The sequence below is a fragment of the Electrona antarctica genome (genome assembly GCF_951216825.1).
Source record: "Electrona antarctica genome assembly, chromosome: 16".
Taxonomy (NCBI): Eukaryota; Metazoa; Chordata; class Actinopteri; order Myctophiformes; family Myctophidae; genus Electrona; species Electrona antarctica.
Genome location: NC_136797.1, coordinates 36,418,546 through 36,443,392, shown reverse-complemented (window position 1 = coordinate 36,443,392; position 24,847 = coordinate 36,418,546). Strand labels below are relative to the sequence as shown.

Sequence of the window (24,847 nt, the reverse complement as noted above, 5' to 3'; positions counted from 1 at the left end):
GCTCGGTTCCTTTCATCTGTTATATTGTCTCTGTCGTCGGGCAGAAACCTCGTATCTACATGTTTGAACTTGTCATGTTTCTGTAAATGAATGCCCTACTTCATCATACTACAGTGTCAAAAATAGCCAATCTACGAGCTTGTAGTTCAGGTTTTCCTTTTTTGCCTTTTTTTTTAACTGAAAGAAAGTGTTTAATTGTTTGTTAAAGTGTGTGGGTTGTATAAATATTGAACCGATTAAAAAAAGCATTCACAAGAGATAAATAATAACTACCGGTACATTGAAATGAATCCATTTGGAATAACATTTTTCTATTTTCTGCAACGTAACAGTGTTGGACACACAAGGTTTCCACCCCACAGCTATATATATATATATATATATATATATATATATATATATGCAGCTACCTCTCTTCAGAGTACCCGTCCCCCCACACACACACACACACACTATATTCTCTTCATCCTTTCCTAATTGCATCCTAACTCGGTAGTAATATTGCAGACTAAACTTCTTGGGTTTTATTTGACTTCAGCACTTTTCTTTTTTTCCTGTTTCACCTCCCTGCACCAATATCAAACCTGTAGTTGCTGAAGATGCACTTTCAGCACAGTAACAACACCTGTGAGTCCTCAAACAGTGTCATCAAACATCATCAACCAAACAGTCATATCGTCGCTGTCGGGCACAAACCTTGTATCGCCCATATTTCATCTTCTTTAGATTATTTTATGCTTATTATTTTATACTGGCAAAAAAATTTGCAGATGTAGAAACCTTGCGTTGTGTTTGTAGATCTGCTATACTCGCGAGTCGCTATCCTTGGTGGGGAGTGGCGGGAGATGTGTTTCTTTTTACATTTTTCAACATTTTCTACTACAGTATATGACAGGGGTTCTCAACGTTTTTGGCCGGGGACCCCCGGAAATGCTTTGGCAATGTCTCGGGACCCCCGCCCCGCCCCCTCCCGACCCCCAATATAAATTGACTGCTACAATAACCTTAAACCATTTTGGGCGGGAACCCCTTTTGGTGTTTTAAGCATTGTTATAATTTAGCTATTGAAAAATAGCAGATCTACAAGCTCATAGCGTGCCACCGAGTGGCGCGCTACGAGCTTGTAGGTCTGCTATTTTTGAAAAAAAGTGAAAATAAAATTTAATTTCTTTTTTTTTTTAATTTGGGGACCCCCTAAAATAATTTGGCGACCCCCCCCCGAGGGGTCGCGACCCACGGGTTGAGAACCCCTGGTATATGACACACCAATGAAATCAAGAGCTTGTGACTGAATTAGAACTACACTGGATCCATTGGAACACAGGTTCTGTTTTTCCATTTCCAGACGAGTAACGGTTTTGGACATACAAGGTTTCCACCCGACATCGCCGATATGTTAACCACCCGATCCGTATTCCACAACTCGCCGCCTTGTGAGATTGTAGTTCGGCGATTTTCAGCGAAGATATTGTACAGTGAAAACAGAAAAGTTACTAGTAGAGCCCTGTGGGACTCCACGCAACAACATATTGGGTTTAAGTGGAAACCCATTTAGATCTGTTTAATATACATCGTTGCCATTTTAGATGTTGCTATACATATATAGCAACATCATTAAATGTATTTTTTTCTTATAAAAATGTCACGTATTTCTTTTCTTCAAAAAACTGTTTTAGAATCGGCCTCGGGTCTAAATGGGTTAATTGGTTACCTTCTTGAAACTCTAAGGTGTTTCACCACCATAGTGTCATGTATGCTCGCCATCCCATTGTCCACTGTGTCCACTCACTGTCCCAATGTCTTATGATCCAAACGGCCACGTCTGTCCTTTTGTCAGAGGAAGTACAGCATACATACAGCATCAAAGTGTCCTTTCCTTGCCGCCTCCTCCTCGCTCCTCCTTCTCCAGCAGCACTCAGAGGAACCAGAAGCATTTCTTGCGGTTCTTCTTGGCGGCTGCGGTGGTGGCGGCATGGGGGGGCCGCGCCGGCTGAGGAGAGTCCTGGCGGTGGGGCGTGGCGGGCTGCTGGGGACTGGCGGCCCGTGGCGAGCCCTCCGGAGGGTCGCCCACCTTCCACTTACGCACCACTTGTCCCTCCTGCAGACGGAAGTCATGCTCCACGCTGGAGGAGAGCGATACAAAGGGAGAGAGAGTTACAGAGAGTGTAGAGGGGCCAGGAGGTTTCTGATTGATTTTAAGGGGGGGTAATACGTGATGTTTTTGTAACAAAAGTTAAAGCTCTATATTCTAATCTAAATCAAATTTGAGTGTTGGGCCACAGGGCCAGTAACGGTCTCCCCGTCTCAGCCTAAATACATATTTACACGCACACGCACACACACACACAGCTATTGTAATGGAGCTATTTAACACTTTTTTTTAACAAAAAGACGTATCACTTAGACCTGCTTTAACATCAAGTTGTAATACAAACAGAAATACTACAGATGCCAGGTTGAAAGTGCTTAATTAGGTGTTTGAATACTGACTATTCAACTCCCAGGTTGAAAGACGGCAAAAGAGAAAATGTGTGAAGCTGCCTACTGTACACATCGTCTGTCACATGACAACGTGGCTGGAGGGCCTCAGCACATACAAGAGGTGTGTGTGAACTCTCATGCACCCTTCCTATAAACCACGTAGGTAAGCATTAAAGAATAATATTCGATAGATAGGGGACCCTAATAAGGACGATATTTATTGACCGAATAACTTCTGTCAGCAGTTCTATGCAGAGTATAAAATTGTGCTTTCCCTCACGAACTCTTTCTGCCCTCCCCTCCCGCCCACCCACCCACCCACCCAACGTCTCTTCTCTCAATTTTTTGTTTCTTTGCTGCTGTTCTTGCTGATTATGCAGTGGCCTAGTTAGGCGGTGTTTCTCATCACAAGCACAGATGCTGGAATTTTGAAGAGCGGAGAACTCCCTCGGTCCGGGAGAGCACTGCGTTGCGTAAGGAGGAAGGAATGAACTCAGCAGAAGGACCCAGAATTTGTCAGGCTAATAAAACAACGATGCAATGTTATGAAGAGAAGGATTATCCCTCACGTCCTCAACCCCCCACACTGCCTATCTCTCACCCTGCTGTTCTAAGACCTGAGGCCGATTCTACAAATGTCTTCTAAATCCTTACGGTTTTCTGAAAAACGCATGTTGCTATATCAGTGGTTCTCAAACCTTTTCATGTCAAGGACCACACAAAACTACCGTATATGTATTTGGCCGTGGACCCTCATCTCAAAATACGTTGTTCCAGGGACCCCCAGAAGCAAAAATTTGAGAGGAGATCTACAAGCTCATAGTGGTTAATTAGGCTGAAATTTGCACGAAGTGACGCACTATGAGCTTGTATATACTGAATAGCTATACAATGACACAGAAGCTTTCTTGGTTTCAATGGCTTAATTTCAAAGACCCCCAGTTTGACATGCATTACACCATATGATGCGATTCTTATCAATAAAATCTATATTACTGTAAAATCTTTAGGCATGCACTCACACATTCGCATGCAGCATACGTCTGCCCTATACACACCCATTTATTGGAGGGGGAGCGAGGGAAAAGGGGAGAGGGGGTGTGTGTGTGTGTGTGTGTGTGTGTGTGTGTGTGTGTGTGTGTGTGTGTGTGTGTGTGTGTGTGTGTGTGTGTGTGTGTGTGTGTGTGTGTGTGTGTGTGTGTGTGTGTGTGTGTGTGTGTGTGTGTGTGTGTGTGTGTGTGTGTGTGTGTGTGTGTGTGTGTGTGTGTGTGTGTGGGTGGGTGGGTGGGTGGGTGGGTGGGTGGGTGGGTGGGTGTGGGGGGGGGGGAGCGGACGCATGCTGCACTCAAGCCTCAGTGTTCATTTAGGCAGGAACACACCGAAACAGATATACATTGCTGTACACAGAGTAAATGGTAAAAAGTGAGTGGGTACTGCAAGAAGTACTCAAACAGATTTATTCTCTCCGATTCTATATTTTTCTATATAGCTTGTTGGATGGGGGAATAAAGCTACTTCAAAATGGAAACCTCTTTGGCTTGAAATGGAAAGAGAGTGTTTCGGTGGCAGCTCGAAACGAACCTCCGCAGCGGCATATCTTTTTTTACGAGGAGTGATGGAATCGTTCTGTAAAGGTTGTACCTCTCTGAAATGGAAATAGTAAAAGTGCTCCAGTCCCACATGTTCTCAGCTACCTACAGATCAGACCCCCTCCCAGCGAGACTCTTTTCGTGTTCTAGTAGCTACAATATGTACCCCCCTTGTGAATGTGCAAACGAATCTCCCCCAGTCTATACAGCGCTGCGTGATCAAGGTGAACAGGCACTGGAGGCAGCTGTCCGCCCTCAACGCTAATTATCTGCACGCTGTTTGCCACAAACAGCGGCAAGCAGAAAGCTGTGAACCTCCTCTGCCATCCCCCCGCCTACTGCACTCCTCTCCTTTCTACTTGTCTCCTGTTCGTGGCCTGCAGCCTCTCTCTATTTGCAAGAACTGAGCAAACCGCGCTGTGCCGCGAAACGTATTTCATGGGGTCTGGATTTATTTCCAGTTTCACATAAGGTTCTCAGAACCTAATCTTGGGCCCTGCTCAGGAGGTGGTACTAACACTGAGTTCTAGGAACCCAGAATGGAACTTATAACTTTCGTTATAATTGAAACATAAACAAAACCAAATCACAGAACTTCACAGGTTCTGAATAACTAACCAATAGCCTTGCAACTGTGTTTTGGTTCATTATCTTTGAATTTATTATCAAATAACTAGTTTAGCTGTCATCAATCGTTTTAGCATACTGTAACTATAACTAATGCTAGAAGGCCGGGATGAGAGAAGTCTACCGGATAAATTCCTTTTTTTTCTGACTTCCTAATAACTACAGGACATTAGCTAGCTAGCTCTAGACGAGCCTTCCATCGTCGCTTCCAGTCATCCCGGTTCTCCATACAGTACATCCGGCCAGCTCGTTGGTGCTTTGCGCTCCTGCATCTTTCTTGAGTACATCCACATATGTTAGTATGGGACGTCTTCGTGACCGGTGCCCATGTGTTGGTTCCCACAGCACCAGTTTGCTGGCTGGGAGCTCTTGGTGTCTTCGGCAGTGTCCTGCGAGTCTCATTCTCAATTCATGCAATTGCCTTCCTCACTTTTAGATCTTGCTCTGTTTAGTTGACCCATGAGTCCAAGTACTTGAAGTCATTGACTTCCTTCAGAGCAGTGCCTCCTGTTGTTGTGAGAGGTGGATGTTCTGTTCGGATGTTATAGCCGGTGATCACCTCAGTTTTCTTGGCATTCAGCCGAAGGCCAACCTTGGCACACTCAGACTCCACTCTGCTCAAGAGCTAACTGTGCTTGCTCCATGTGGTTGGAGAGCAGGCTGATGTCATCCGCGTAGTCTAGGTCTGTCAGGACTACTGCAGGGTGTCTTCTTGACCTCCTTGGCGTAAGAGTGAGGCCAAGATCCTGCTCTCGTCCATTGATGACCTTAACGCGTAGTCCAGGACGATGACAAAGAGGAAGGGGGCTAGGGTGTCTCCTTGCATTACCCCAGCCAGCTAGGTACGCGATCTGCTCGTAATTCCGACCGTGCATTAGTCCGACAACATGGCTTTGCGTGCAGGTAGGGACAGGATTAGTAATGGGCCGAGTCAGACCAACACAGCGTCGGAATAATGCGCCGTCGGAATAATGGCGCTGATCTGCTAGATACGCTATCAGCCTTTGGCCATACCATCTAGATTAGAACAGGGTTTACCTTTATGTACTTTATTCCTCTGCGTAAAAGTCTCTTCAAAAGTAAATTCTGCTACTGTACATAACGTTGGATTGTAATTGAAAATCTATGCATGTAAAAAGTTACTTTCAGAGTCTCGTTGAACATTGTTCATGTGAAACCCTTTTGTACTCGCCATTTCAATTTGGTCAAGAACCATGGAAAGAGATCATCTGCCCAGTGTACCCAGTGCCCACTGTACTACTCAGAAGATCTGGTGACAGGTGGCAGTATTGAGTTATAAAGTTGTAATGTGTGTTTTGTCTTCTGTGTAAAGGATAGGACAGTTACAGCAATAATTTATGGCATATGGCCTCAATCAAGATATAACACACATACAGTATAACACCTACTGTATATATTGGTAATTCCATTAGTAATACAAAGTCCTTTTCTTTGCAAATATACCTGTACTGTGTGTTGTGCCAAATGTCAGTATTGTAGATCCAATATAATGTACTTTTATTTACCTTCCTCTTTTAAGTTATTTTTTGTTATCATCCCAATTTCATGGTAAATAAAGGTAATGTTCTACTTCTGGAATGTATTATTACAGGTAAATGGACCAACATGTCATGTAGTTGGCCAACATTATAGACTTGTTTAGGAGATTTAAAGTCAATTTACAGCCAATTAAAGATTATGGTTTAATTGCTAATGACTTAGCTTATTTTCCAAATCATATTACACTCTACAGTAGGTTTACTTTTTCATTTTAATTCCATTTTGTCCACAGCTGGACACATGCGGAGTGTGAGCGGGACGGGAGTGGAGACAACCTTGTCCAAGGACATTATTACTGAACAGATTGAATCAGCACATTTTGGCCACCATGCCTCTTGCCCTGATTACAAGGTTATTTATAACTGCTGCTTTGCATAATAAATTAATAATAATAATTATGACTATTATTATTATGCATTATATCTATAATCCACTCTTTAAAAACATAGCAAGAAGAATAGTGCAAAAGCAAATTAAAAGTTGATAATGTTGAGAAGAACGAAGTTAACACACACACACACACACACACCACACCACACCACACCACACCACACACACACGAAACGTGTGATTCTCAGAGCGCAGGTTGCCTACTGGGTAACGCAAACTTTGGAACTTTGTTCCAAGACATCCAGGGGAAAAAAAGAAAATTGATGGGACCTACGATTCAAGACAAGCCAAAACGTGAAGCGGCCTGTTATAGCGCCACCACAAGGCCAATTTAAAAGATTGAGGCAGACGTTCTTCCTTGGCCTACTGGGAGTGTACGTGCAAAGTTTCATGTCGATCGGTCCAACAGTGCCAGAGATAAGCTGCTCATGACTGACGAACACACTGATGGACAGATGACAAACTGAATCTCCAGCTTTCGGCCTTTGAAATGGCATGAATGCCCACAGTGTTGATTCAATTAACCTTACAAATACTGTACATCTAAATATTCAAACAATAATAGCTGTTACTGTATGGTGAGAGTCTAAAGGCACACTAAAGTGCATGCAGTTCACACTGCGCAAACAACAGTTGGACACCACGACCACAGCAAGCATAGATATATATATATTATATATAGACAGATATGTTAAAGCGTAAAATACAAATACAATAGGACATTTTGGTCTTGGCAGCCTGTATGAAACAAATTAGAACACTTTCTTATGGAACAAAATAAACAAAAGATTGAATTAACAGTGAGGCACAGTGTTTGGGAATGGGCTTTCTATTTAGCCTTACAAATAAATGTAAATATTCAAAATAATACCTGCATGCTACTGTATGGTGAGAGTCTAAAGGCACAAAAGTGCAGTTCACACTGCACAAACAGTAGGACACTGTAAGAACGACAGCAGCAAGCACTTCATTATATAATAGATATGTTAAAGGGTAAAGGGTCTTGGACATTTTGGTCTTGGCAAGTAAGCCTGTATGAAACAAATTAGAACACTTTCTTATGGAACAAAAACCCCCATAGAAAAGATTTAATTAGCAGTGAAGCAAATTATTGCCAAAGAAGCTGCGAGATGCACCAAAAGCATTTACTCTGTCAAGGACATTTGGCAGCTTAACCAAGTGTTGAATGGCTGTAAATGAGCAAAAAAATCCAATACGTTTTTGAATATAGGAGACAGAAGTCTATGCGTCAAATTGATTTTGTACATAACCCCCCCCCCCCCCCCCCCCCCGGACAAAAAACAACAAAGAATTATGAATTTATAGGCAGTTAGTTTCTACGTATTAGAAAATATAACCACTCTGCAGACCAAGGTCAGCAACCTTCAACACCCAGTCGCAGGCTCACACAGCCTACGACCTGAAATAACATTCAGTATGTACATAGATATACTGTGGTCTGTACAACCAGCTGTCTATAGGATATGCAGGTGATGCAGAATATGAAAGGAAGACATTTAAATGCACTGGAACTAGCAGCAAAGTCTGAACAGTGTAGGGCTTTAAGGGCGGAACACACTATTCCTCCCAGTTCCACTCTCAGACCAACCGGCACCCCATACAAGCTGGATGCTTCTGACACAATCTGACATCTCTGCACAGGGCCTTCTTTTAGGAGAGGATTGCACATTCCAAAGTGTATTTACCTTTCGCCACGCGATCGCATGATGGAGCTACCTCTGTTACCACTGTAACGATAAGGTGAAGGCTGCCTGCGTGTGGAAACTGTTTGTCCTCGGTCTATAAACACCCTGCTGAGGTATTGAGTGATAGCCGCTGAAGCAGAAGGAGCCGGTGATGAATGAGAGGCAATGGAGGAGATGTCACAGAAAGAGGTGTGACAGCAATGTGACACTTTGTCTATCTGTCAATCTCTGTGTGCGCGGCTGCACGCGTGAGTGCGTGTCCGGAGATAATCTTGTAAGCCGCTGGACCAATCGGCGCCAAATTGCTTATGCACGCTGCCTTCTGTGGTACTTCCACAGAAGTATACCTCCACGTTTCTTTGGGTCATATAATGTTTTATAGTTTTTCACCTGTTCACATGATCCATGATTGTCTGAGATCCACATTGGATCAGTTGAGAAGCACGAGATGAACTATTAATCTGGTGTCAGTGAGGTTAGATGTAGATTTGCTGGCCGGCTCCATATATGCAGATGTAGCTCAATTTAACGTTTGGTAACCAAACGTTAAATTGACCCTACTAGGTTAAAGGGTCAAATGAAAAAGTAAGTAAAATCAGGGCATAGTAAAAAGTGGCGTGGATGTGTGCAAAGAAAATTATGCTATTGAGAAAATGTAAACCCAGGGGTCAAGTAGGACCACTAACTACTGGTTGACAAGAGGTATTGCATAAAGCCGTTGAACGGGCAATATATCCTTGGCCCAAACAGGCTTTCTGTTATTCTGCAGTTCTGCAGTGGAAATGCCGGGACTCACGCCGTTTGAATTTGGATTTCAGTTTTAAGGCCTTTTTTAAAAAAAAATGTAGTTACTTTGTGGTATGTCTTTGTGCGGGTTGTGAAGGTTAAGACGCCCCCCCTGGGAGGAAGTACAAGTAGGTCCAAGGAGCGCTGGGCAGTGGGAGGCTTCCAGGCAATGTGCAGAGATGCTGAAAATATGGGACGGCTTAAAGGAAATGTCCAGTACTGTACTCCAAAAACTCATGAATTTATACTTTGTACAGTGATTCTCTATAGTTTTTCATTTAACTATATATATATTTAACTATATATATATATATATATATATATATATATATATATATATGGAGATCTACAAGCTGAGCTACAAATCTGCTTTTTTCAAAAGATGTTTTTATACATGCTATAGTTTCAGCACTCAACACTGGTGGTGTCGGAGTATACTGTAAATGCTTAAATGCTCATGAGTGGATATTCTTGGTCAGGGTGACTGCTGTAGTCAGAAATATCTTACATATTTATAGGCATATACTCATACTGTATATCAGAACAAAACAGAGTGGGTGCATATTTGTTATGATGAAAAGCCGAAGCCAGCAGTGATAAATCCTGCAGTGCAGCACAAGAGGTGTCAATTTGATTAGCGAGAACAACACGACCCCACAATGAAACAATAAAATGCCAACTATTATATTGGATATTTTTCGAAGCTTTGTTTACTGTTGGGAAGAATGTCGTGAGATAATATTAAATTTTCAATGCGGTTGTGCTTACGTGATGGTTATACTTCCCCAAAGGCTTTATATTAGATTATTAATAATGAGTTGGTTCTGTGCAAAAATAGAACCGGTTACTGAATCAGCAATTTCATAGTGTTTAGGGAAAGCGGTTTTATCTCAAGCACTTAAACCCTATATTATTTGTTGACCGGGATCCCTGAGGACTCAGTACGGTCCACTAGTGTTTCCCTCTACACCAAATCTCTGCTGAAAACAGCCTATCTAGTATCTACACACCCAGATTGGCTATTTTAGCAAAATGTTCACCTCAGAAGGAACGCTTTAGGGTTCATGGGTTTAAATCTCCTTACAGTACAGTACTGTATGTATGTATGTATGTATGTATGTATGTATGTATGTATGTATGTATGTATGTATGTATGTATGTACAGTTATAGTACTGTATATATATACCTGCACATTGTACGTACTAAACGTATTAGTTGAATGATAAATAAATACTAATATCTATTATACACTGAAACCCAACCTTGTCTGGATCAGGGCCCACTTGGAAATCTCAAAAGTAAAATACTATGACGTTTTAGTACATAATCTTTTTACTATTAATGTTATGTTATCAATAAAGTCTACAAACAAAATATCCTCACGGCCCAGCAGTGGGCCCCGGCCCACGGGTTGGCTAATCGCTGGTCTAGTGGTAAATGGAACACAAACGCCTTGTGTTCCAATTAGCCACTTAAGATCCCATTCATCTGTTTATCTGTTAAGGCCCTCTCGTAAAGGATATTAGTGCAATACTACAGCTGCACGAAGCTTGAGGGGCTGATGCTTTTAGGGGTGTAATTTGGCCGTGGGAGTGATAGCAGTGTGATTAGCATTTATGTGACACATCAGTCACATTAGGCACTGCCTCCCTGTTAAACATGCCACTCTCGATCTGCCTCTCTCCTCCCTGTTTTCAAAGACATGGCGGAGTGGTGAGGCCACCATATGGCACTGACTATTGGCATCAGTTACAATCTGTCATTACTGCCAAACGCCATTAACAACATTCTCACCCCGTCCCCTTCCTTTCCTCTCTGTACAGCATAATATGTCTTTCTTCATCGCTGCTGTCACGTGGAAAACCTTGTACGTCTGTTTCGTACGATGATGTATAGGGCAGTGGTTCTGAAAGTGGCGTCTGGGGACCCCCAGGGGTCCTTGAGGGCGTTCCAGGTGGTCCCCAGCAAAATTCTTGGAAGAAATATTATTTTTGAAACACAAATCTTGTACAGGAGTCCCTCTATTTTCAGATGGGGGTCCGCAGCAAAAGACATATTCATTTGGAGGTCATGCCATGAAAAGGTTGAAGAACATCGAGTAGAATATGGAGATATATTTCTGCCCGACAGTGACAATGAACTGTTGTGGTGTGGTTTTAAAATGTCCAAGTAAAACAAAAACCTTGTTCGGGCAAAGGAGGGGGGGGGGGGGTGGGGGTGGCTGCAATGTTGGGTAGAGCTCGCTATGCAATTTGTCTTGATGTGAACTTGCTGTGATTTGGCACTATAATAAAATGGAATGGAATTTAATGTGGTGCCTGGCCTGGCCTGCACGCACGCACGCACGCACGCACGCACGCACGCACGCACAGTCGTGCACACAGTACACGCACAATGGTTCTCAGGACAGACGGTGCTGTTAATGAAATGTCAGAAAGAGGAATCTGACAAACTTTCTTCTGAGAATCCAAAACCGTCTAGTTGTGACAAATACACTTGTAGCTCCGCCTCCCGTCTATTCCTTCCTCTGCATCTCAATCTTTTCTTAGGGGCCTGAATTGATATTCTATTCAGTCTCTTCACAGCCTGTTATGATCATGGCAGGGATTTATTAATGTTTAATGACTAACTTTGGCTTATTCTTATGATGAACACATAAAGTTGGCCTATACTTTTCTCATTCTCTCAAGTCATTGACTTGGTGCGTCTTGGAAAGTCTGGTGACGCGAGGTTGATTAGGTGTGTCTTCTCTTGAATCTAGGGGGACGCGTTCTAGCGTGCACGCACATGCACTGTTCCGTTCCTTGAATCATGTGGATATCGGGATCCACGTGGGAACCATTGTGGATCTCAGACTTCATGCAGAGAGTGTGTGACACACCAGACATCTATGACGTTAATCGTCTATGCTCTATGTCATAGACTCTATGACGTATATGACTCCAAATTTAGGCAAGGTTTCAGCCCAATCTGAGCCCCTTTGACTTCCACACTGTAATTGCCCGGGGTTATTTAATCCATTACATTATAGCGCCCATTCGATTTATAAACACGGACCCCTTTTCCGGACGGACCGGAATGTGTTGTTGATGTGTGTGTGTGTGTAGCAGCTAACAATAGCCACACCACTCTAGAGTCGATCGACAACAACGGGAGACAAGAATAAATCTATCGCGACTAGCGACTGGACCGCGGAGCGCCGTCTAACACAGGATATTTTTCATAATTAGACGGGATGATTTAGATTGCGAGTTATGATTAAGACTTTCGTTTTCATCAGCTAAACAGGGGAGGGAGTTTTTCGATGACGTCTCACTCTTGCGCAACACCGAGGATTTTTGAGGATTCCTATGTCCAGCTTTGAGAGTTTGTGTAAACACAAACATTGAATGCCAGTGACAATGAATGGCCAGCTTTGACTGTTTGTATAAACACAAACATTGTGTAAACACAAATATTGAAGACGAAGGTGAGGATACAAATTGTGATTGGCCGGAATTAGATGATGGATGAGGATGTATGATGATATGATTTATGATGGGTGTGATTTTGTTTTTTTAAATAAAGCTTTGTTTTTAGAATTGGCCTCTGGTCCAAATGAAAATATTTCAAAAAAATACTTCTTTGGAGTGCTGGGAGTGTGCAAATCAAGTTTTGCGCTGATTGCTTGAGCGGTTTACGAGATTAGCTCCAGAGACGGACAGGGTATCCAGCAACATTTGTCAGAGCAACAAAATCTAAATACATTATAATAAAATAGAATCATAATCAGAAAGGTGTAATGTTATATAAAATTATAAAAATGAACATGTAGCCTTTGATGAATGAAAGGGAGTGACCCTGATAAATGAGTCTAATGTGTGGAGCCCAGACACTTACAGTAAGTGATAAAATCTTAACTAACTGCAATGAGGCTACACTGCAGTGGTTCCAAAACCTTTCAGCTTGAGACATGAAATATTAATTGGGCGTCTCCCCGGGACCCAAACTTACTTCACCACTTACCTACTTAAAGGGACACTTCACCCTTTTTTGCAAAAAAAATATATGTTAATGACATTTAGAAGATTTAGAACACTTTCTTTGTGTGTAATATGTGATTTTAGATTTTAGCAGTGTCCATGATGTCACGTACACTGGTCTCACTTCCTTCCTGGACTACATGTTGTCTCAGTAAGACAACCCTCCCGCTTACATGCTGTGTACACAGCATGCACAAACACAGAGAGAGAGAGAAATAAATTGTTCCGTGTTTTAGTGGTTAATATATTTATTTTACGTTTTATTATTGTTATTTATTTTTCCAAAAAATGTATCCCACGATTTTTGTAACCCAGTGTCAATTGTCTAATAATGTAATCCTGGGCACTACTCTCCCTCTGCCAACCTGGGGAGAGCAACGGACTGACCTCATGCTTCCTTCAATGCATGAGGAGTCCAAGCCGCTTCTTTTTCCCCGGTTGGACGTAGCGCATGAAAGGAACATGTTATTCCAAACAGTTCCTTTCCCATCCACCAGGCGTCCCGGCTGGCCAGTGGGAGGCAGAATAGAGACCAGGATTACTGGATGTTTTTTGGGAGGATACCTACTGTATACTTTGGCCATGTCTTGCGACTCCCGCTCTGCCCTCGCCCCACCAATACGAATTGACGCCTACAATAACCTTATAATAGATCAAATACATCATAAATAAATACCGAAACCAGATATTATGATTCAAGGAGAATCAAGGAAAATGTATGCATGTTGTTGCGAACGCAGTGAGCATTTACTATGAGACCCAGCAGATCCTGTCTGTGTGTGTGTGTGTGTCACGCTGTAACACCACCCGCCCACCACCAGAGGGCGCAGCTGTATCACACACACACATGCACGCGCACACGCACGCACGCACGCACACACAAAACTTAACTTAAAAAAACTTAACTTAAAAAAAAAACTTAAAAAGGAAAAACTTTAAAAGGAAAAACTTAAAAAAAACTTAACTTAAAAAAAACTTAACTTAAAAAAAATAAAAAAACTTAAAAAGGAAAAACTTAAAAAAAAACTTAACTTAAAAAAAACCGTAACTTAAAAAAAACCTTAAAAAATTACGTAATTTATTCTAATTGTTGTTTTTGCAATTTACGAGCTGCGTTCGCTTCCCGCGTTCGCGCGTCTTACTTGTACATAGGCCTATGTAAGCTCTTAATTTCCATTTTCCATTCAGCTGCCAACCATTCAGTCACAAGGGGGGGTTGCGACCCACATGTTAAGAACCCCTGCCTTAGGGGACACGGGGAGAACATGCAAACTCCACACAGAAAGGCCCTTTTGCCAATCCAACCTGTGGGGGCTGATGATGTGGAGGGGAGAATTGTTTTATTATTTACTTTGATGTCTAGTTTTAATTTGATTTGATTTGATTTATGGGGTGACCCTGGAGAGCAACATTTAACATTTAACACTCGTATCGAGTTGGACTTAAAAGCTAGTACGTCTATAAAAGCTTTTCCCTGGAGTGTGGAGAAACAACACAGCGCTTTGAGCCGAACACGATTTACAGCTGTGTTTAACTTTCACTGCACAGTTGTGTTCTAATTATGTTCAATCACAGCACCGCAGTGTCCTTCATTCAATTCACGGCTACAGCCTGATTTATACTTCAAAGTATATGACGGTAACACGCAGGCATGGAATTTCATCATTTTAGGGGCAAGGCCACTTGTCGTAAATTCTTGATGGGACAAAGGACAAATGCCAAGGCAGGAAGGCCATCAAAAAAAACTATGGTTTTAAGCCATTTAAGCACACACATTTATTTATTTAGTAATATTCGATACATAGTACAACTATGAGTGAAATAAATTAATACAAAAGCTGTTTACTTTACAAAATAATATATATTTATTGTTTTCAAATTATCAGTATATTACCAATATTTGAGTCAAAGTTAAAACACTCTCAGCCCTGGAATAATTTAGAGTCACTGGACTCTCTGGGAGATGGGCGGTTAAGAAATCAGATTTTCAACAAAATATCATGTTTCAGAATTGTATTGGCAGGAGAGAGGTAGAGGATTGCATAATATATTAGACAGAAATGAAGACAGCACAAGACCTTTGGGTTAAAAGGATAACACACAAAAAAAAGTCCTGGGGACCTGATTTCCCAGGAGGAAACGGTACAGTCAGCTGAGGCAGTGTGAGCAAGACCACCATGTGGGCTCAGGGCATATCATTTTTGGGGAAGGCCAAACTGAGGGGGGCGCCAAATCTTTGTCTGAACGGAACTTTTTAGTTTCACGCCAATTTAGTATTCAAAGTACTGCACATAGTCTGCAGTATAGTGTGTGTGTGTGTGTGTGTGTGTGTGTGTGTGTGTGTGTGTGTGTGTGTGTGTGTGTGTGTGTGTGTGTGTGTGTGTGTGTGTGTGTGTGTGTGTGTGTGTGTGTGTGTGTGTGTGTGTGTGTGTGTGTGTGTGTGTGTGTGTGTGTGTGTGTGTGTGTGTGTGTGGGGGGGGGGCAGTGGCACCATGGATTGCCAATCCATGATGCACAGATAGCTGGCGCAGCACCGACTCGAGGGAGTGAAGGGAGGCACATTCAACGGTTGAGACAGTGCTTGTACTGCAGCACTTATCTTTTGTCAAATCGACAATAAATGCCTTCTTTCATAATGTTGGTGCAATGGCATTAATTATTACTTTGTGTGTTTTTTTTTATTGGTACATTAGTATACATCAAATATACCAAATATAAAATGGTAAAAAAGGTGACGGACAGAAGAACACATCCAGAATAGAAATACAGAAAGAATATAATAGAAAGAACAGGGGCGGTGTTGGGGTTGAGCACCCGTGGGCACAAGCATATCGGGGTGTGTGTGTGTGTGTGTGTGTGTGTGTGTGTGTGCTACAACAGAGATGTACAGAATGTATCTCTGATTTACTACATATACTGTACAGTAGAATAAATTACTGCAGAAAAACAAAGCGTGCATCCATGTTCAGAGGATAGAAGGATGGCAAAATTGGCAACACAAAGACCCTTGGACATGCCGTTACTTCTTGTATTCCATTAGTTTGATTCATTATCTTGGTTGTTTTCCCATTAACCACTTGGGCCCTGGCCTACACGGAGATTAAAATGGGGTGCATTTTGCTTCCCAAAACGCAGTTTATAGTTGAGGGACGCAATAAAACAACGACCTCTGCATCCACAGGATGCACTACTGTACTAGTACTGTACTGTTTTTTTTATTCTAGTTTATTTTGCTAGCTTTAGTTATAATAATCATTTCTTCTGTTTTCTACATGGATATAACCACATTATAACCATATAAAATGAAATGGGAGATAAATGCAGCAATTTGTAAAAATGGCAAAATATGACTCCTAACGTGGTTGAAGTGGGACTCATAAAATGTCCCTGGGACTAAAAGACTAAAAGACCATCCCTGCATCCCGGGACTCATTACATTGAAAACCTATTTACATCACTGCCTACAGTATGCTTCATTGTATGAGAGAACCTACAAGCTCCCAACGCATGCTATGTCTGAACATTTTTAGGAAAAATAAATAACTTTAGACATTTAGGGCAGTATTATGCGTGTCTTAAGTACCAGGTCTTATTACTTAACTTAAGACCTGGAAGCGTGATCAATGCCATTTGGCTATTCTGAGTGGCCAAACAGCATTGACCACGCCTCCAGGTCTTAAGTTAAGTAATAAGACCTGGTACTTAAGACACGCATAATACTGCCCTATATAGTTTCAAGAAAAAATGTTTTTTGTTTTAAAAAGTGTTGGATAATTTTGAATTACAAAAAGTTTGAGAACTACTGATTTAGAAATTAGAAGGCATTTGTAGAATCGGCCTCAGGTTAAGTGGTTAGGCCTCATTAGTCTTGTCCCATCACAAAGTAAGAGTAATGTTTGCTGCATTGGGTAATGATACATGAAGGGCCACCTGGGAGCACATGCATCGTGCATGTTTGTTTTGGTTTCTTTTATCCGTTTCATGTTCAGCTGCTCCTTTCTTTCATGACCTACATTTCCTTCATCCGTTTCTCTTCCTCGCATCATGGCAGCGATCTGTTCTCTTCCTCCTACTCTCCCTCCTCTTCCTCGCATCATGGCAGCGATCTGTTCTCTTCCTCCTACTCTCCCTCCTCTTCCTCGCCATTATGTCTTGTTTCTTCTTTCCCATGCACTGAATGTTTTTGACACATTCCTACTACGATACCAGACATGGATTTGCAATTTCATAGTAATCCTCACTTCTCATCTTGTGCTATTCATTTGACTGTAAACTGTGAAATCCTGTTTGTTAATGGATTGATTTCAATTTAAATCTCTGGGAGCGGGATAATTTGTGTGTGTGTGTGTGTGTGTGTGTGTGTGTGTGTGTGTGTGTGTGTGTGTGTGTGTGTGTGTGTGTGTGTGTGTGTGTGTGTGTGTGTGTGTGTGTGTGTGTGTGTGTGTGTGTGTGTGTGTGTGTGTGTGTGTGTGTGTGTGTGTGTGTGTGTGTGTGTGTGTGTGTGTGTGTCTTCTTATTGTTGCCCTCAGTGAACAAACCTGCAGCATTAGTTGCACCTCAAGAATTCCCAGTGATCAGTAAATGCACACATTGTAGCTGTCGGGCAGAAACCTTGTATTCCTTGTAAATCAGTGTCACACAAAAGTAATAAAAATAGCTGATTTGCAAGCACTCAACGCATCGTGATACAATGTGTTGTGAGCTTGTAGACAGGTGCGTAACTCGATAGGTGAGAACAGCTTTGCCGACGTGCTAATGTGGGACCATTTAAAACAAAAGCGGCTTGCTGTAGTTTGCTACTAACAGAAATGTGCATGCACAGGGGGTGAAGGGCTGCCAATTTAAGCTATCTTTGTTGTTGAGTGGTGCAACCACTCAGACATCTATGTGTGTGGGTCCCTGTGTCCGAGCACGAAAGTGTCAAAGCACGAAAATAGTGTTATAGCGTTTGTTCACCACCAAGTGTCACTGCACAGCCTAACACACAGACACAGGCAAGGGAGGAGGGCTTGTACAGTACAGTACAGTACAGTACAGTACACTGTACTGTACAGTACAGCACCAATCACTTCAGACTGGTCTGATTTTTGTTCTTGTTTTTTCAGAAGTTATAGACAACTTAGACTGCCAGCTATAAATAGACTGGGCCACGGCCCGCATGGCCCAATGGAGAATACGCCTCTGCTTGTAGATTTTTGCTATTTTTGAATAATGAAAGTGAAAGAAGTTAAGTGTCTGTGGGTTTTTGAACCAATGAAAAGTATTAACAAGAGCTTGTGACTAAATAATAACTCAAATAATAAATCCATTGGAACACAAGGTTGAATTTTGAATTTTTGAATTTTGAAAAGGTAACCATTTCGGACATGCAGTACATGGTTTCCACCCGACAGCAACGGCATTCATATTCATGAATGTTTTATGCTCCTGATAATCTGACGGGGGGTGATAATCTCTCCAAGCCATAAAACGCAATTCTCCATACAGCTCTGATTTCAAAGGACACTGTAATGCACATACAGTAACCATACAGTTATACACTGTATACATTATCGTCCAAAATGGAGAGATGTGTATGAGTACTACGAGAGAGATGCACGCACGCACGCATGCATGCATGCACCACACACGCACCCTTCATTATTCATTCTTCCATTTCATTGCTGTCGGGCAGAAGCCTTGTATCCATCCATACATCGTTTTTTTTTCTTCTAAAATGAATGCACTACTTCACTGTACAAGAGTGTCTCACAAAAGTAATGTATCATTTCCTGTTATTTCCAAAAACTGTGACTTGTAACAGTTTTGGACATTCAAGGATTTGCAGTAACGATTTGCATCTATGAGAGTGTACAAGTGTAATGCATTCTCTTACCTGTAGATGATGCAAGCACAGTCCCTGCAGGTGCCACAGTTCTCTATGTCCTGTCCTGTTCTGTAGGAATGTCTCCTATGACAAAAAACACATACTCTAACTATGACATCACAAGACCCCCAAATTGATATGTAATTGGCTGCGAACCCCCATCTGAAAATGTTTTGTGCCAGGGTCCCCCCAGATTTGTGTATACTTATTTTTGAGTGGTGCAACCACTCCCTTATGGAGCTATGTGTGTGTGTGGGTGGGTGGCTGGCTGGCTGGCTGGCTGTGTCTGAGCACGAAAACAGCATGGTTGTTTTTCACCACCTGTGCGCAACCTAACACACAAACACACCCGCACATATTAACTGTATGATGATTTCGTGTGTGCCAGTATAGTACAGTGACAGCAGTAGAGGGTACAGTAGAGGGACCCCCACACGGTAACTCTGTCATTTCTCAACCGTTTCGGGCGTGGGCCGGCACGCCGGAACCGGCCCGGCCCCCTTGGAGCGTTCCTGGGGGTCTGGATGTTCCGGGGACCCCCCCCCCGGGGACCCCCAGGGACCCCCAAATGGTAACTCTCTCTCAAAATGGTTTTAAAAAATCCTGTAGATCTGCAAATTTTGAATAGCCAACGTATAAATGGATGAAGTGGCTAAAATGATTGTGATGCTGCATTAATTAACAAATTTGTCTGGGGATCCCCTGGTACCCCCCCAAAGGTACCCTGGGGGTCCCCAGACTTACTTCCTTTGTACTTACTGGCAAGAGAAATTGGTGATTGGTCCAGTGGTTTACGAAACACACAAATGGGGGTAAAATATGCATAAATGCAGTACATACTGTAGCATACATACACAACACATACAGTACTGTACATGCGTAATATGTCAGATCTACAGGCCTCATCCGGATGTGTGTGCTTGTATATTTATACGTTTCATACTTTAATTGATTTAAATGTATTGGTGGATTTATATACACTAGTCCTTACCCGTTCTGAATATATGAACAGCAAATGATGTTCAGTGTGGGTAATACAATGTAATAGATCACATTACTGATAGGGGGGGAATTGTTTACAGATGGTCTAACAACAACAGGGTTTAAGTCCACCCGGACGGGGAATTGCCTTGGCAACAGTTACAATCCTGTGCACTTTTATATCTGTTGGATGATCATAACATTATGAATACTTGTGATGGTGATGTTCAGTGTGTCACGCAGTCACGCTGGGTGCAGGGCTGTAACCTGTCGTAGTCAGTGTCCAGGCTTTCAGCGTGCATGTAGCCTACAGTATATGGCACAGTGGTTGAGGAGGGAGCGGACAGTGTGGTGTCGAAACAGTGCGCGTGTTCACGTTAACATGCCCCCGGCCCCGTCCAACTGTCAGATCTGGCTTTCAGGTGCCTGTGCCACGCAACCCCCGCGTTGGCCGCAATGCTTCCCCAAAGAAGAAGTTATGTCGACTGACGCAAGAGTAGCTAGTAGTATCAGGGTCCGAGTTGTTTTCCCCGTGTGGGTCAGTTACGCGGAAAAGTGTGTCCCAGTGTTAATCTGTGTCCGTCCCAACATGCATTTCACTGGTGACACTGATGACACGTGATTTGCGGGGAGATGAGTTGTTTTTTACGCAAATTCATTTAATTTAGATGATTGTTAGAATGTTTGGCGTGTGTAATGCAGGGCAGATTGAGGTTGGAGGACAGGGCTGTGCGGCGCTAGGTTCCGTGAGGCGGTCCGTTCGTTGTGGCGTTGTGAGGAGGCGCTCTAGGCGAGCAGCTGTCTTGCTCAATGCTAGGGAAGTGGACAGACAGACGGCGACCGAGCAAAATAGACAGCGGGCGAGCGATTGCTAAATTATTAGATAGATATAATTTAAGTAATCAGATACTTTGTTTTCCATAGACACCCATGCATCCTGGCCTCTCTCCTCTACAGGAAACCGGGAAAGCATCTGTGTCATTTTAGATGAGAGATTGAGATTGAGATTGAGATTCAATTTATTGTCAATGTACAGTACAAGTACAGCACAGCGAAAAGTATTTATTTGACTATTCAAAAATAGCAGATACGGTAAGCTCACACTTCATGCCATCCTATGAGCTTGTAGATCTGCTGTTTTTTTATCTTGAAAAATTGTGACAATCTTTGAATATATATATTGTTTTGAAGCAAATATTTTAACTCAAATCTTTGCTTCCTCGGGTCCCTCGAACGAAATATTTTGAGATGGTTGTCCCTGGCCAAATACATACCATTTGAGATGGGTGTCCCTGGCCAAATACATACCATTTGAGATGGGTGTCCCTGGCCAAATACATACCATTTGAGATGGGTGTCCCTGGCCACCACTGATTTTCAGAAAACTGTAGAATCGGCCTCAGGTCTTCATGGGTTAACATCATGTACTATTTTTGTGAGATAAGGTGGGTGCGATCGCTAAGCCGCTTAGAATGTGTGCAGTAGATTAATTAAAGTGCTGATGAGAATCGTAAGGGGTTTACACTAAGAGGCGTGGAGCATCATTACGATCTATCACGCCTGGCTCCACTGGATGCATGACAAAACGCTGGCAAAACACGTTGTAACACGACACGCTGCTGTTCAAAGTGTGGTCCGGGGCCAAACGGGCCTTTATGGGTCTGTGAACTCAGAGTGTACCACAGTGTTCATTTTGACGACACATTTTGATGGTATTTTATCATAAACATTGGTGAGGACCAATTATATGAAAGCAGGTTGAAAAGTGGTGAAGTGGTCCTTTAAGAACCAGTGTTGTAACCCATAATTAAGGTCTTAAGGCATATGTTTTTGTTAAAATAAGTATTTATTTTAGTATCTACATTATATCACCCATTCTTGAGAATTGGGACAAAACCTTTCATATTATTCAAAAACTAAAATATGCTTCAATTGCGCTGGGAAAAGATACATTAAACCCCCACACCGCTGGGAAAAGATACATTAAACCCCCACACCGCTGGGAAAAGATACATTAAACCCCCACACCGCTGGGAAAAGATACATTAAACCCCCACACCGCTGGGAAAAGATACATTAAACCCCCACACCGCTGGGAAAAGATACATTAAACCCCCACACCGCTGGGAAAAGATACATTAAACCCCCACACCGCTGGGAAAAGATACATTAAACCCCCACACCGCTGGGAAAAGATACATTAAACCCCCACACCGCTGGGAAAAGATACATTCAACCCCCACACCGCTGGGAAAAGATACATTAAACCCCCACACCGGTGGGAAAAGATACATTAAACCCCCACACCGGTGGGAAAAGATACATTAAACCCCCACACCGGTGGGAAAAGATACATTAAACCCCCACACCGGTGGGAAAAGATACATTAAACCACCACACCGCTGGGAAAAGATACATTAAACCCCCACACCGCTGGGAAAAGATACATTAAACCCCCACACCGGTGGGAAAAGATACATTAAACCCCCACACCGGTGGGAAAAGATACATTAAACCCCCACACCGGTGGGAAAAGATACATTAAACCCCCACACCGGTGGGAAAAGATACATTAAACCCCCACACCGGTGGGAAAAGATACATTAAACCCCCACACCGGTGGGAAAAGATACATTAAACCCCCACACCGGTGGGAAAAGATACATTAAACCCCCACACCGGTGCACACTGCAAGCTTATACTGTATATGTTCCATTTTTATTCATTTATTTGCAAAAGGTGGGAAACGTTTGAACACTTTTGCTTATATATGCCCAAAATAGGGACGGCAGTTGGAAATTGGTTTAGATGAGAGATTGTCATGTGAGACATGACTAAGTTGTTCCGTGATTGTACTGGAGCCCCCCCCCTCCCCCCCCCCTCCACCACCACCATCACACCCTTAGGCTGCTTCTCCCGCCCCCAGTTCCGTTCTTCCTCATTCTCACCAAAGATATGCATGTTGTTCTGTCCACACAGCAGTGCTGCCAAACTATTATTTTAATGCCCCACAATGCTGGGATTGGCTGTAAATAGGGGCTGTATCACGGCGTAGCTCCTCTCTCTGTAATATTCACAACTCTCGTAGAGCAGTGGTTGTTGTCAAACTAACATTTTCATGTCAAGGACCCCTGAATTCATATGTATCTGGCCACGGACCACCATCTGAAAAGATCCCCCCCCCCCCCCCCCACACACACACACACACACACACAAATAAATAAATGTGTAAATAAATAGGCAATGAAGATATGCCTTCAGCGAAAGCTCACCCGTCTCTCTCCGCCTCTTTCTTCTCCAGGTCTTGAATGACGTCCAGTAGGACCTTAATGGTGTTCTGACTCGTCTCCAGGACCCCCTCCAGGCTCTGAAGCTGGGTCTGCAGAGTACGAATGTCATGCAGAGGCCCGTTAGGGCCCAGCAGCTTCTCCGTCACCCGGGCAGGGTCCAGTTTACACTTAGCCCCCGACACTAGCCCCCCCAAAATCTCCTGGACCTGTCTGAGCGTGTCGGCCTGGGCGCTGGTCAGGAACCCAGACGTGGGCCGCTCCACGGAGCCAGAGCAGCCCCAGGCTCCGGGACAGCCCTGCTGGCCTGTGGAGAGAGTCCGCTGGCTGTTAGGGGTGCCGGGCCTGGCTCTGGGTCCTGAGCATAGCATTTTGTGGAGTGCTCCCAGCTGGGCCTGAGCTGAGCTGAGACAGATGGGTTTGGAACAGGTCTTGGCGGGCGAGGAGGAGACCTGCTGCTCTCCCTTCATCGTCACAGTGACCGGAGTGGTTGGCGACAGCGGTGACCCTGTTCCAGTCATCGCTTCCTTTCCCTCCTTCTTGCCATTTCTGTCCTTGTCGCTGACCTTGCTGTCTGCCCTGAGCGTTGGACGTCGGTGTGCCGAGCCCGGGGTCACGCCGCCCTCTTTGCGCGGGGTGTAGGGCGGAGGAGGCGGCGGGGGTGGTGGTAGTCGAATTCCCCTCTTTTCCTGAGTGTTGTAAGGGGCCTGAGCGGGAGGTGTGTAAGGTGGAGCAGCGCGAAACGTGGAGGAGTACAGGGGGACCGTTTTGGTCGGTGTCACGCACGCCTGCATGTTTTGGAGAGCGGATGCAAGAGTCTTTACGGCCGGAGATGTGCACAAGTTGTGTTTCGCAATGAGGTTGGAGTAGAGGGCCACCCCTGGGGTGGCAGGGGAGGGGATATTTTGTGTGGCGCGACATGGAATGTTACAATGGGAGACAGTTTGTATAACAGTAGTGTACGGAGGTGGGGTAGAATTTAAGTGCCGGCCAGGCAGTCCGGTAGGAAGTGTAGTGGTGTAATATGAGATGGAGGTACAAGACAGGGCCGTCTGCGTAACGAAGGTACAAGGTGTTACATCGATGGTTGCAGCCGCTAATGGATATGTCGTGTTAGCATTGCACGCAGTAGCTGGAGGTCGGGCTGGCCCATTGGGAGTTCTAGTTGTTGGAGTAAAGTGGACGCACGGTGCTGCGTTTGGAACAGAGCTTGCGGTGCAGCTCTTCGTGGTGCAGGGTGCCGCCTTACGTGGCATTATAGTAGCGGCTGTGTCGAGGGTTGGGGGTGGAGAGAATACGGTGTAATATGGCACTGAGTTTGGGGTAACAGCATGTGCGGGAGGTGGACAGGGAAGGGCTGCGGTGGGTGGTGCTGTGGGTGTGATAGGGGTTGGTGTTGTGGGTGTGATAGGGGTTGGTGCTGTGGGTGTGATAGGGTTTGGTGCTGTGGGGGCAGTTGGGGTTGGTGCTGTGGGTGTGATAGGAGTTGGTGCTGTAGGGGCAGTTGGGGTTGGTGCTGAGGGTGGGGTCATGGTTGGTGCTGGGGGTGGG

At 43.7% G+C, this 24,847-nt stretch overlaps 2 protein-coding genes across 3 annotated transcripts in view; one reads left to right on the top strand and one right to left on the bottom strand.

The window, feature by feature from the left end:
- LOC306939773 (BCL2/adenovirus E1B 19 kDa protein-interacting protein 3) overlaps nucleotides 1-24,847 on the top strand; it is an 81,385-nt gene that overhangs the window by 12,310 nt on the left and 44,228 nt on the right. The gene's annotated exons all lie outside the window — the stretch shown is intronic.
- Nucleotides 1,423-24,693, bottom strand: LOC306939960 (uncharacterized protein). The gene is made up of 3 exons (XM_079524810.1): nucleotides 23,282-24,693; nucleotides 19,038-19,112; nucleotides 1,423-2,123 (listed from the first exon to the last, which is right to left on the bottom strand). Exons 1-3 carry the CDS (start codon nucleotides 24,550-24,552, stop codon nucleotides 1,916-1,918), a joined length of 1,554 nt encoding a protein of 517 aa, XP_079380936.1. The 5' UTR covers nucleotides 24,553-24,693; the 3' UTR covers nucleotides 1,423-1,915.

Bases quoted from the DNA above. Each gene is read 5' to 3' on its own strand.
- LOC306939960 (XM_079524810.1), bottom strand. From the start codon at position 24,552: ATGCCACGTAAGGCGGCACCCTGCACCACGAAGAGCTGCACCGCAAGC. The intron at 19,113-23,281 runs GTGAGCTTTCGC...TTTTTGTCATAG, and splicing joins AAAGAGGCGGAGAGAGACGG to GAGACATTCCTACAGAACAG. The intron at 2,124-19,037 runs GTAAGAGAATGC...GCTCTCCTCCAG, and splicing joins TGTGCTTGCATCATCTACAG to CGTGGAGCATGACTTCCGTC.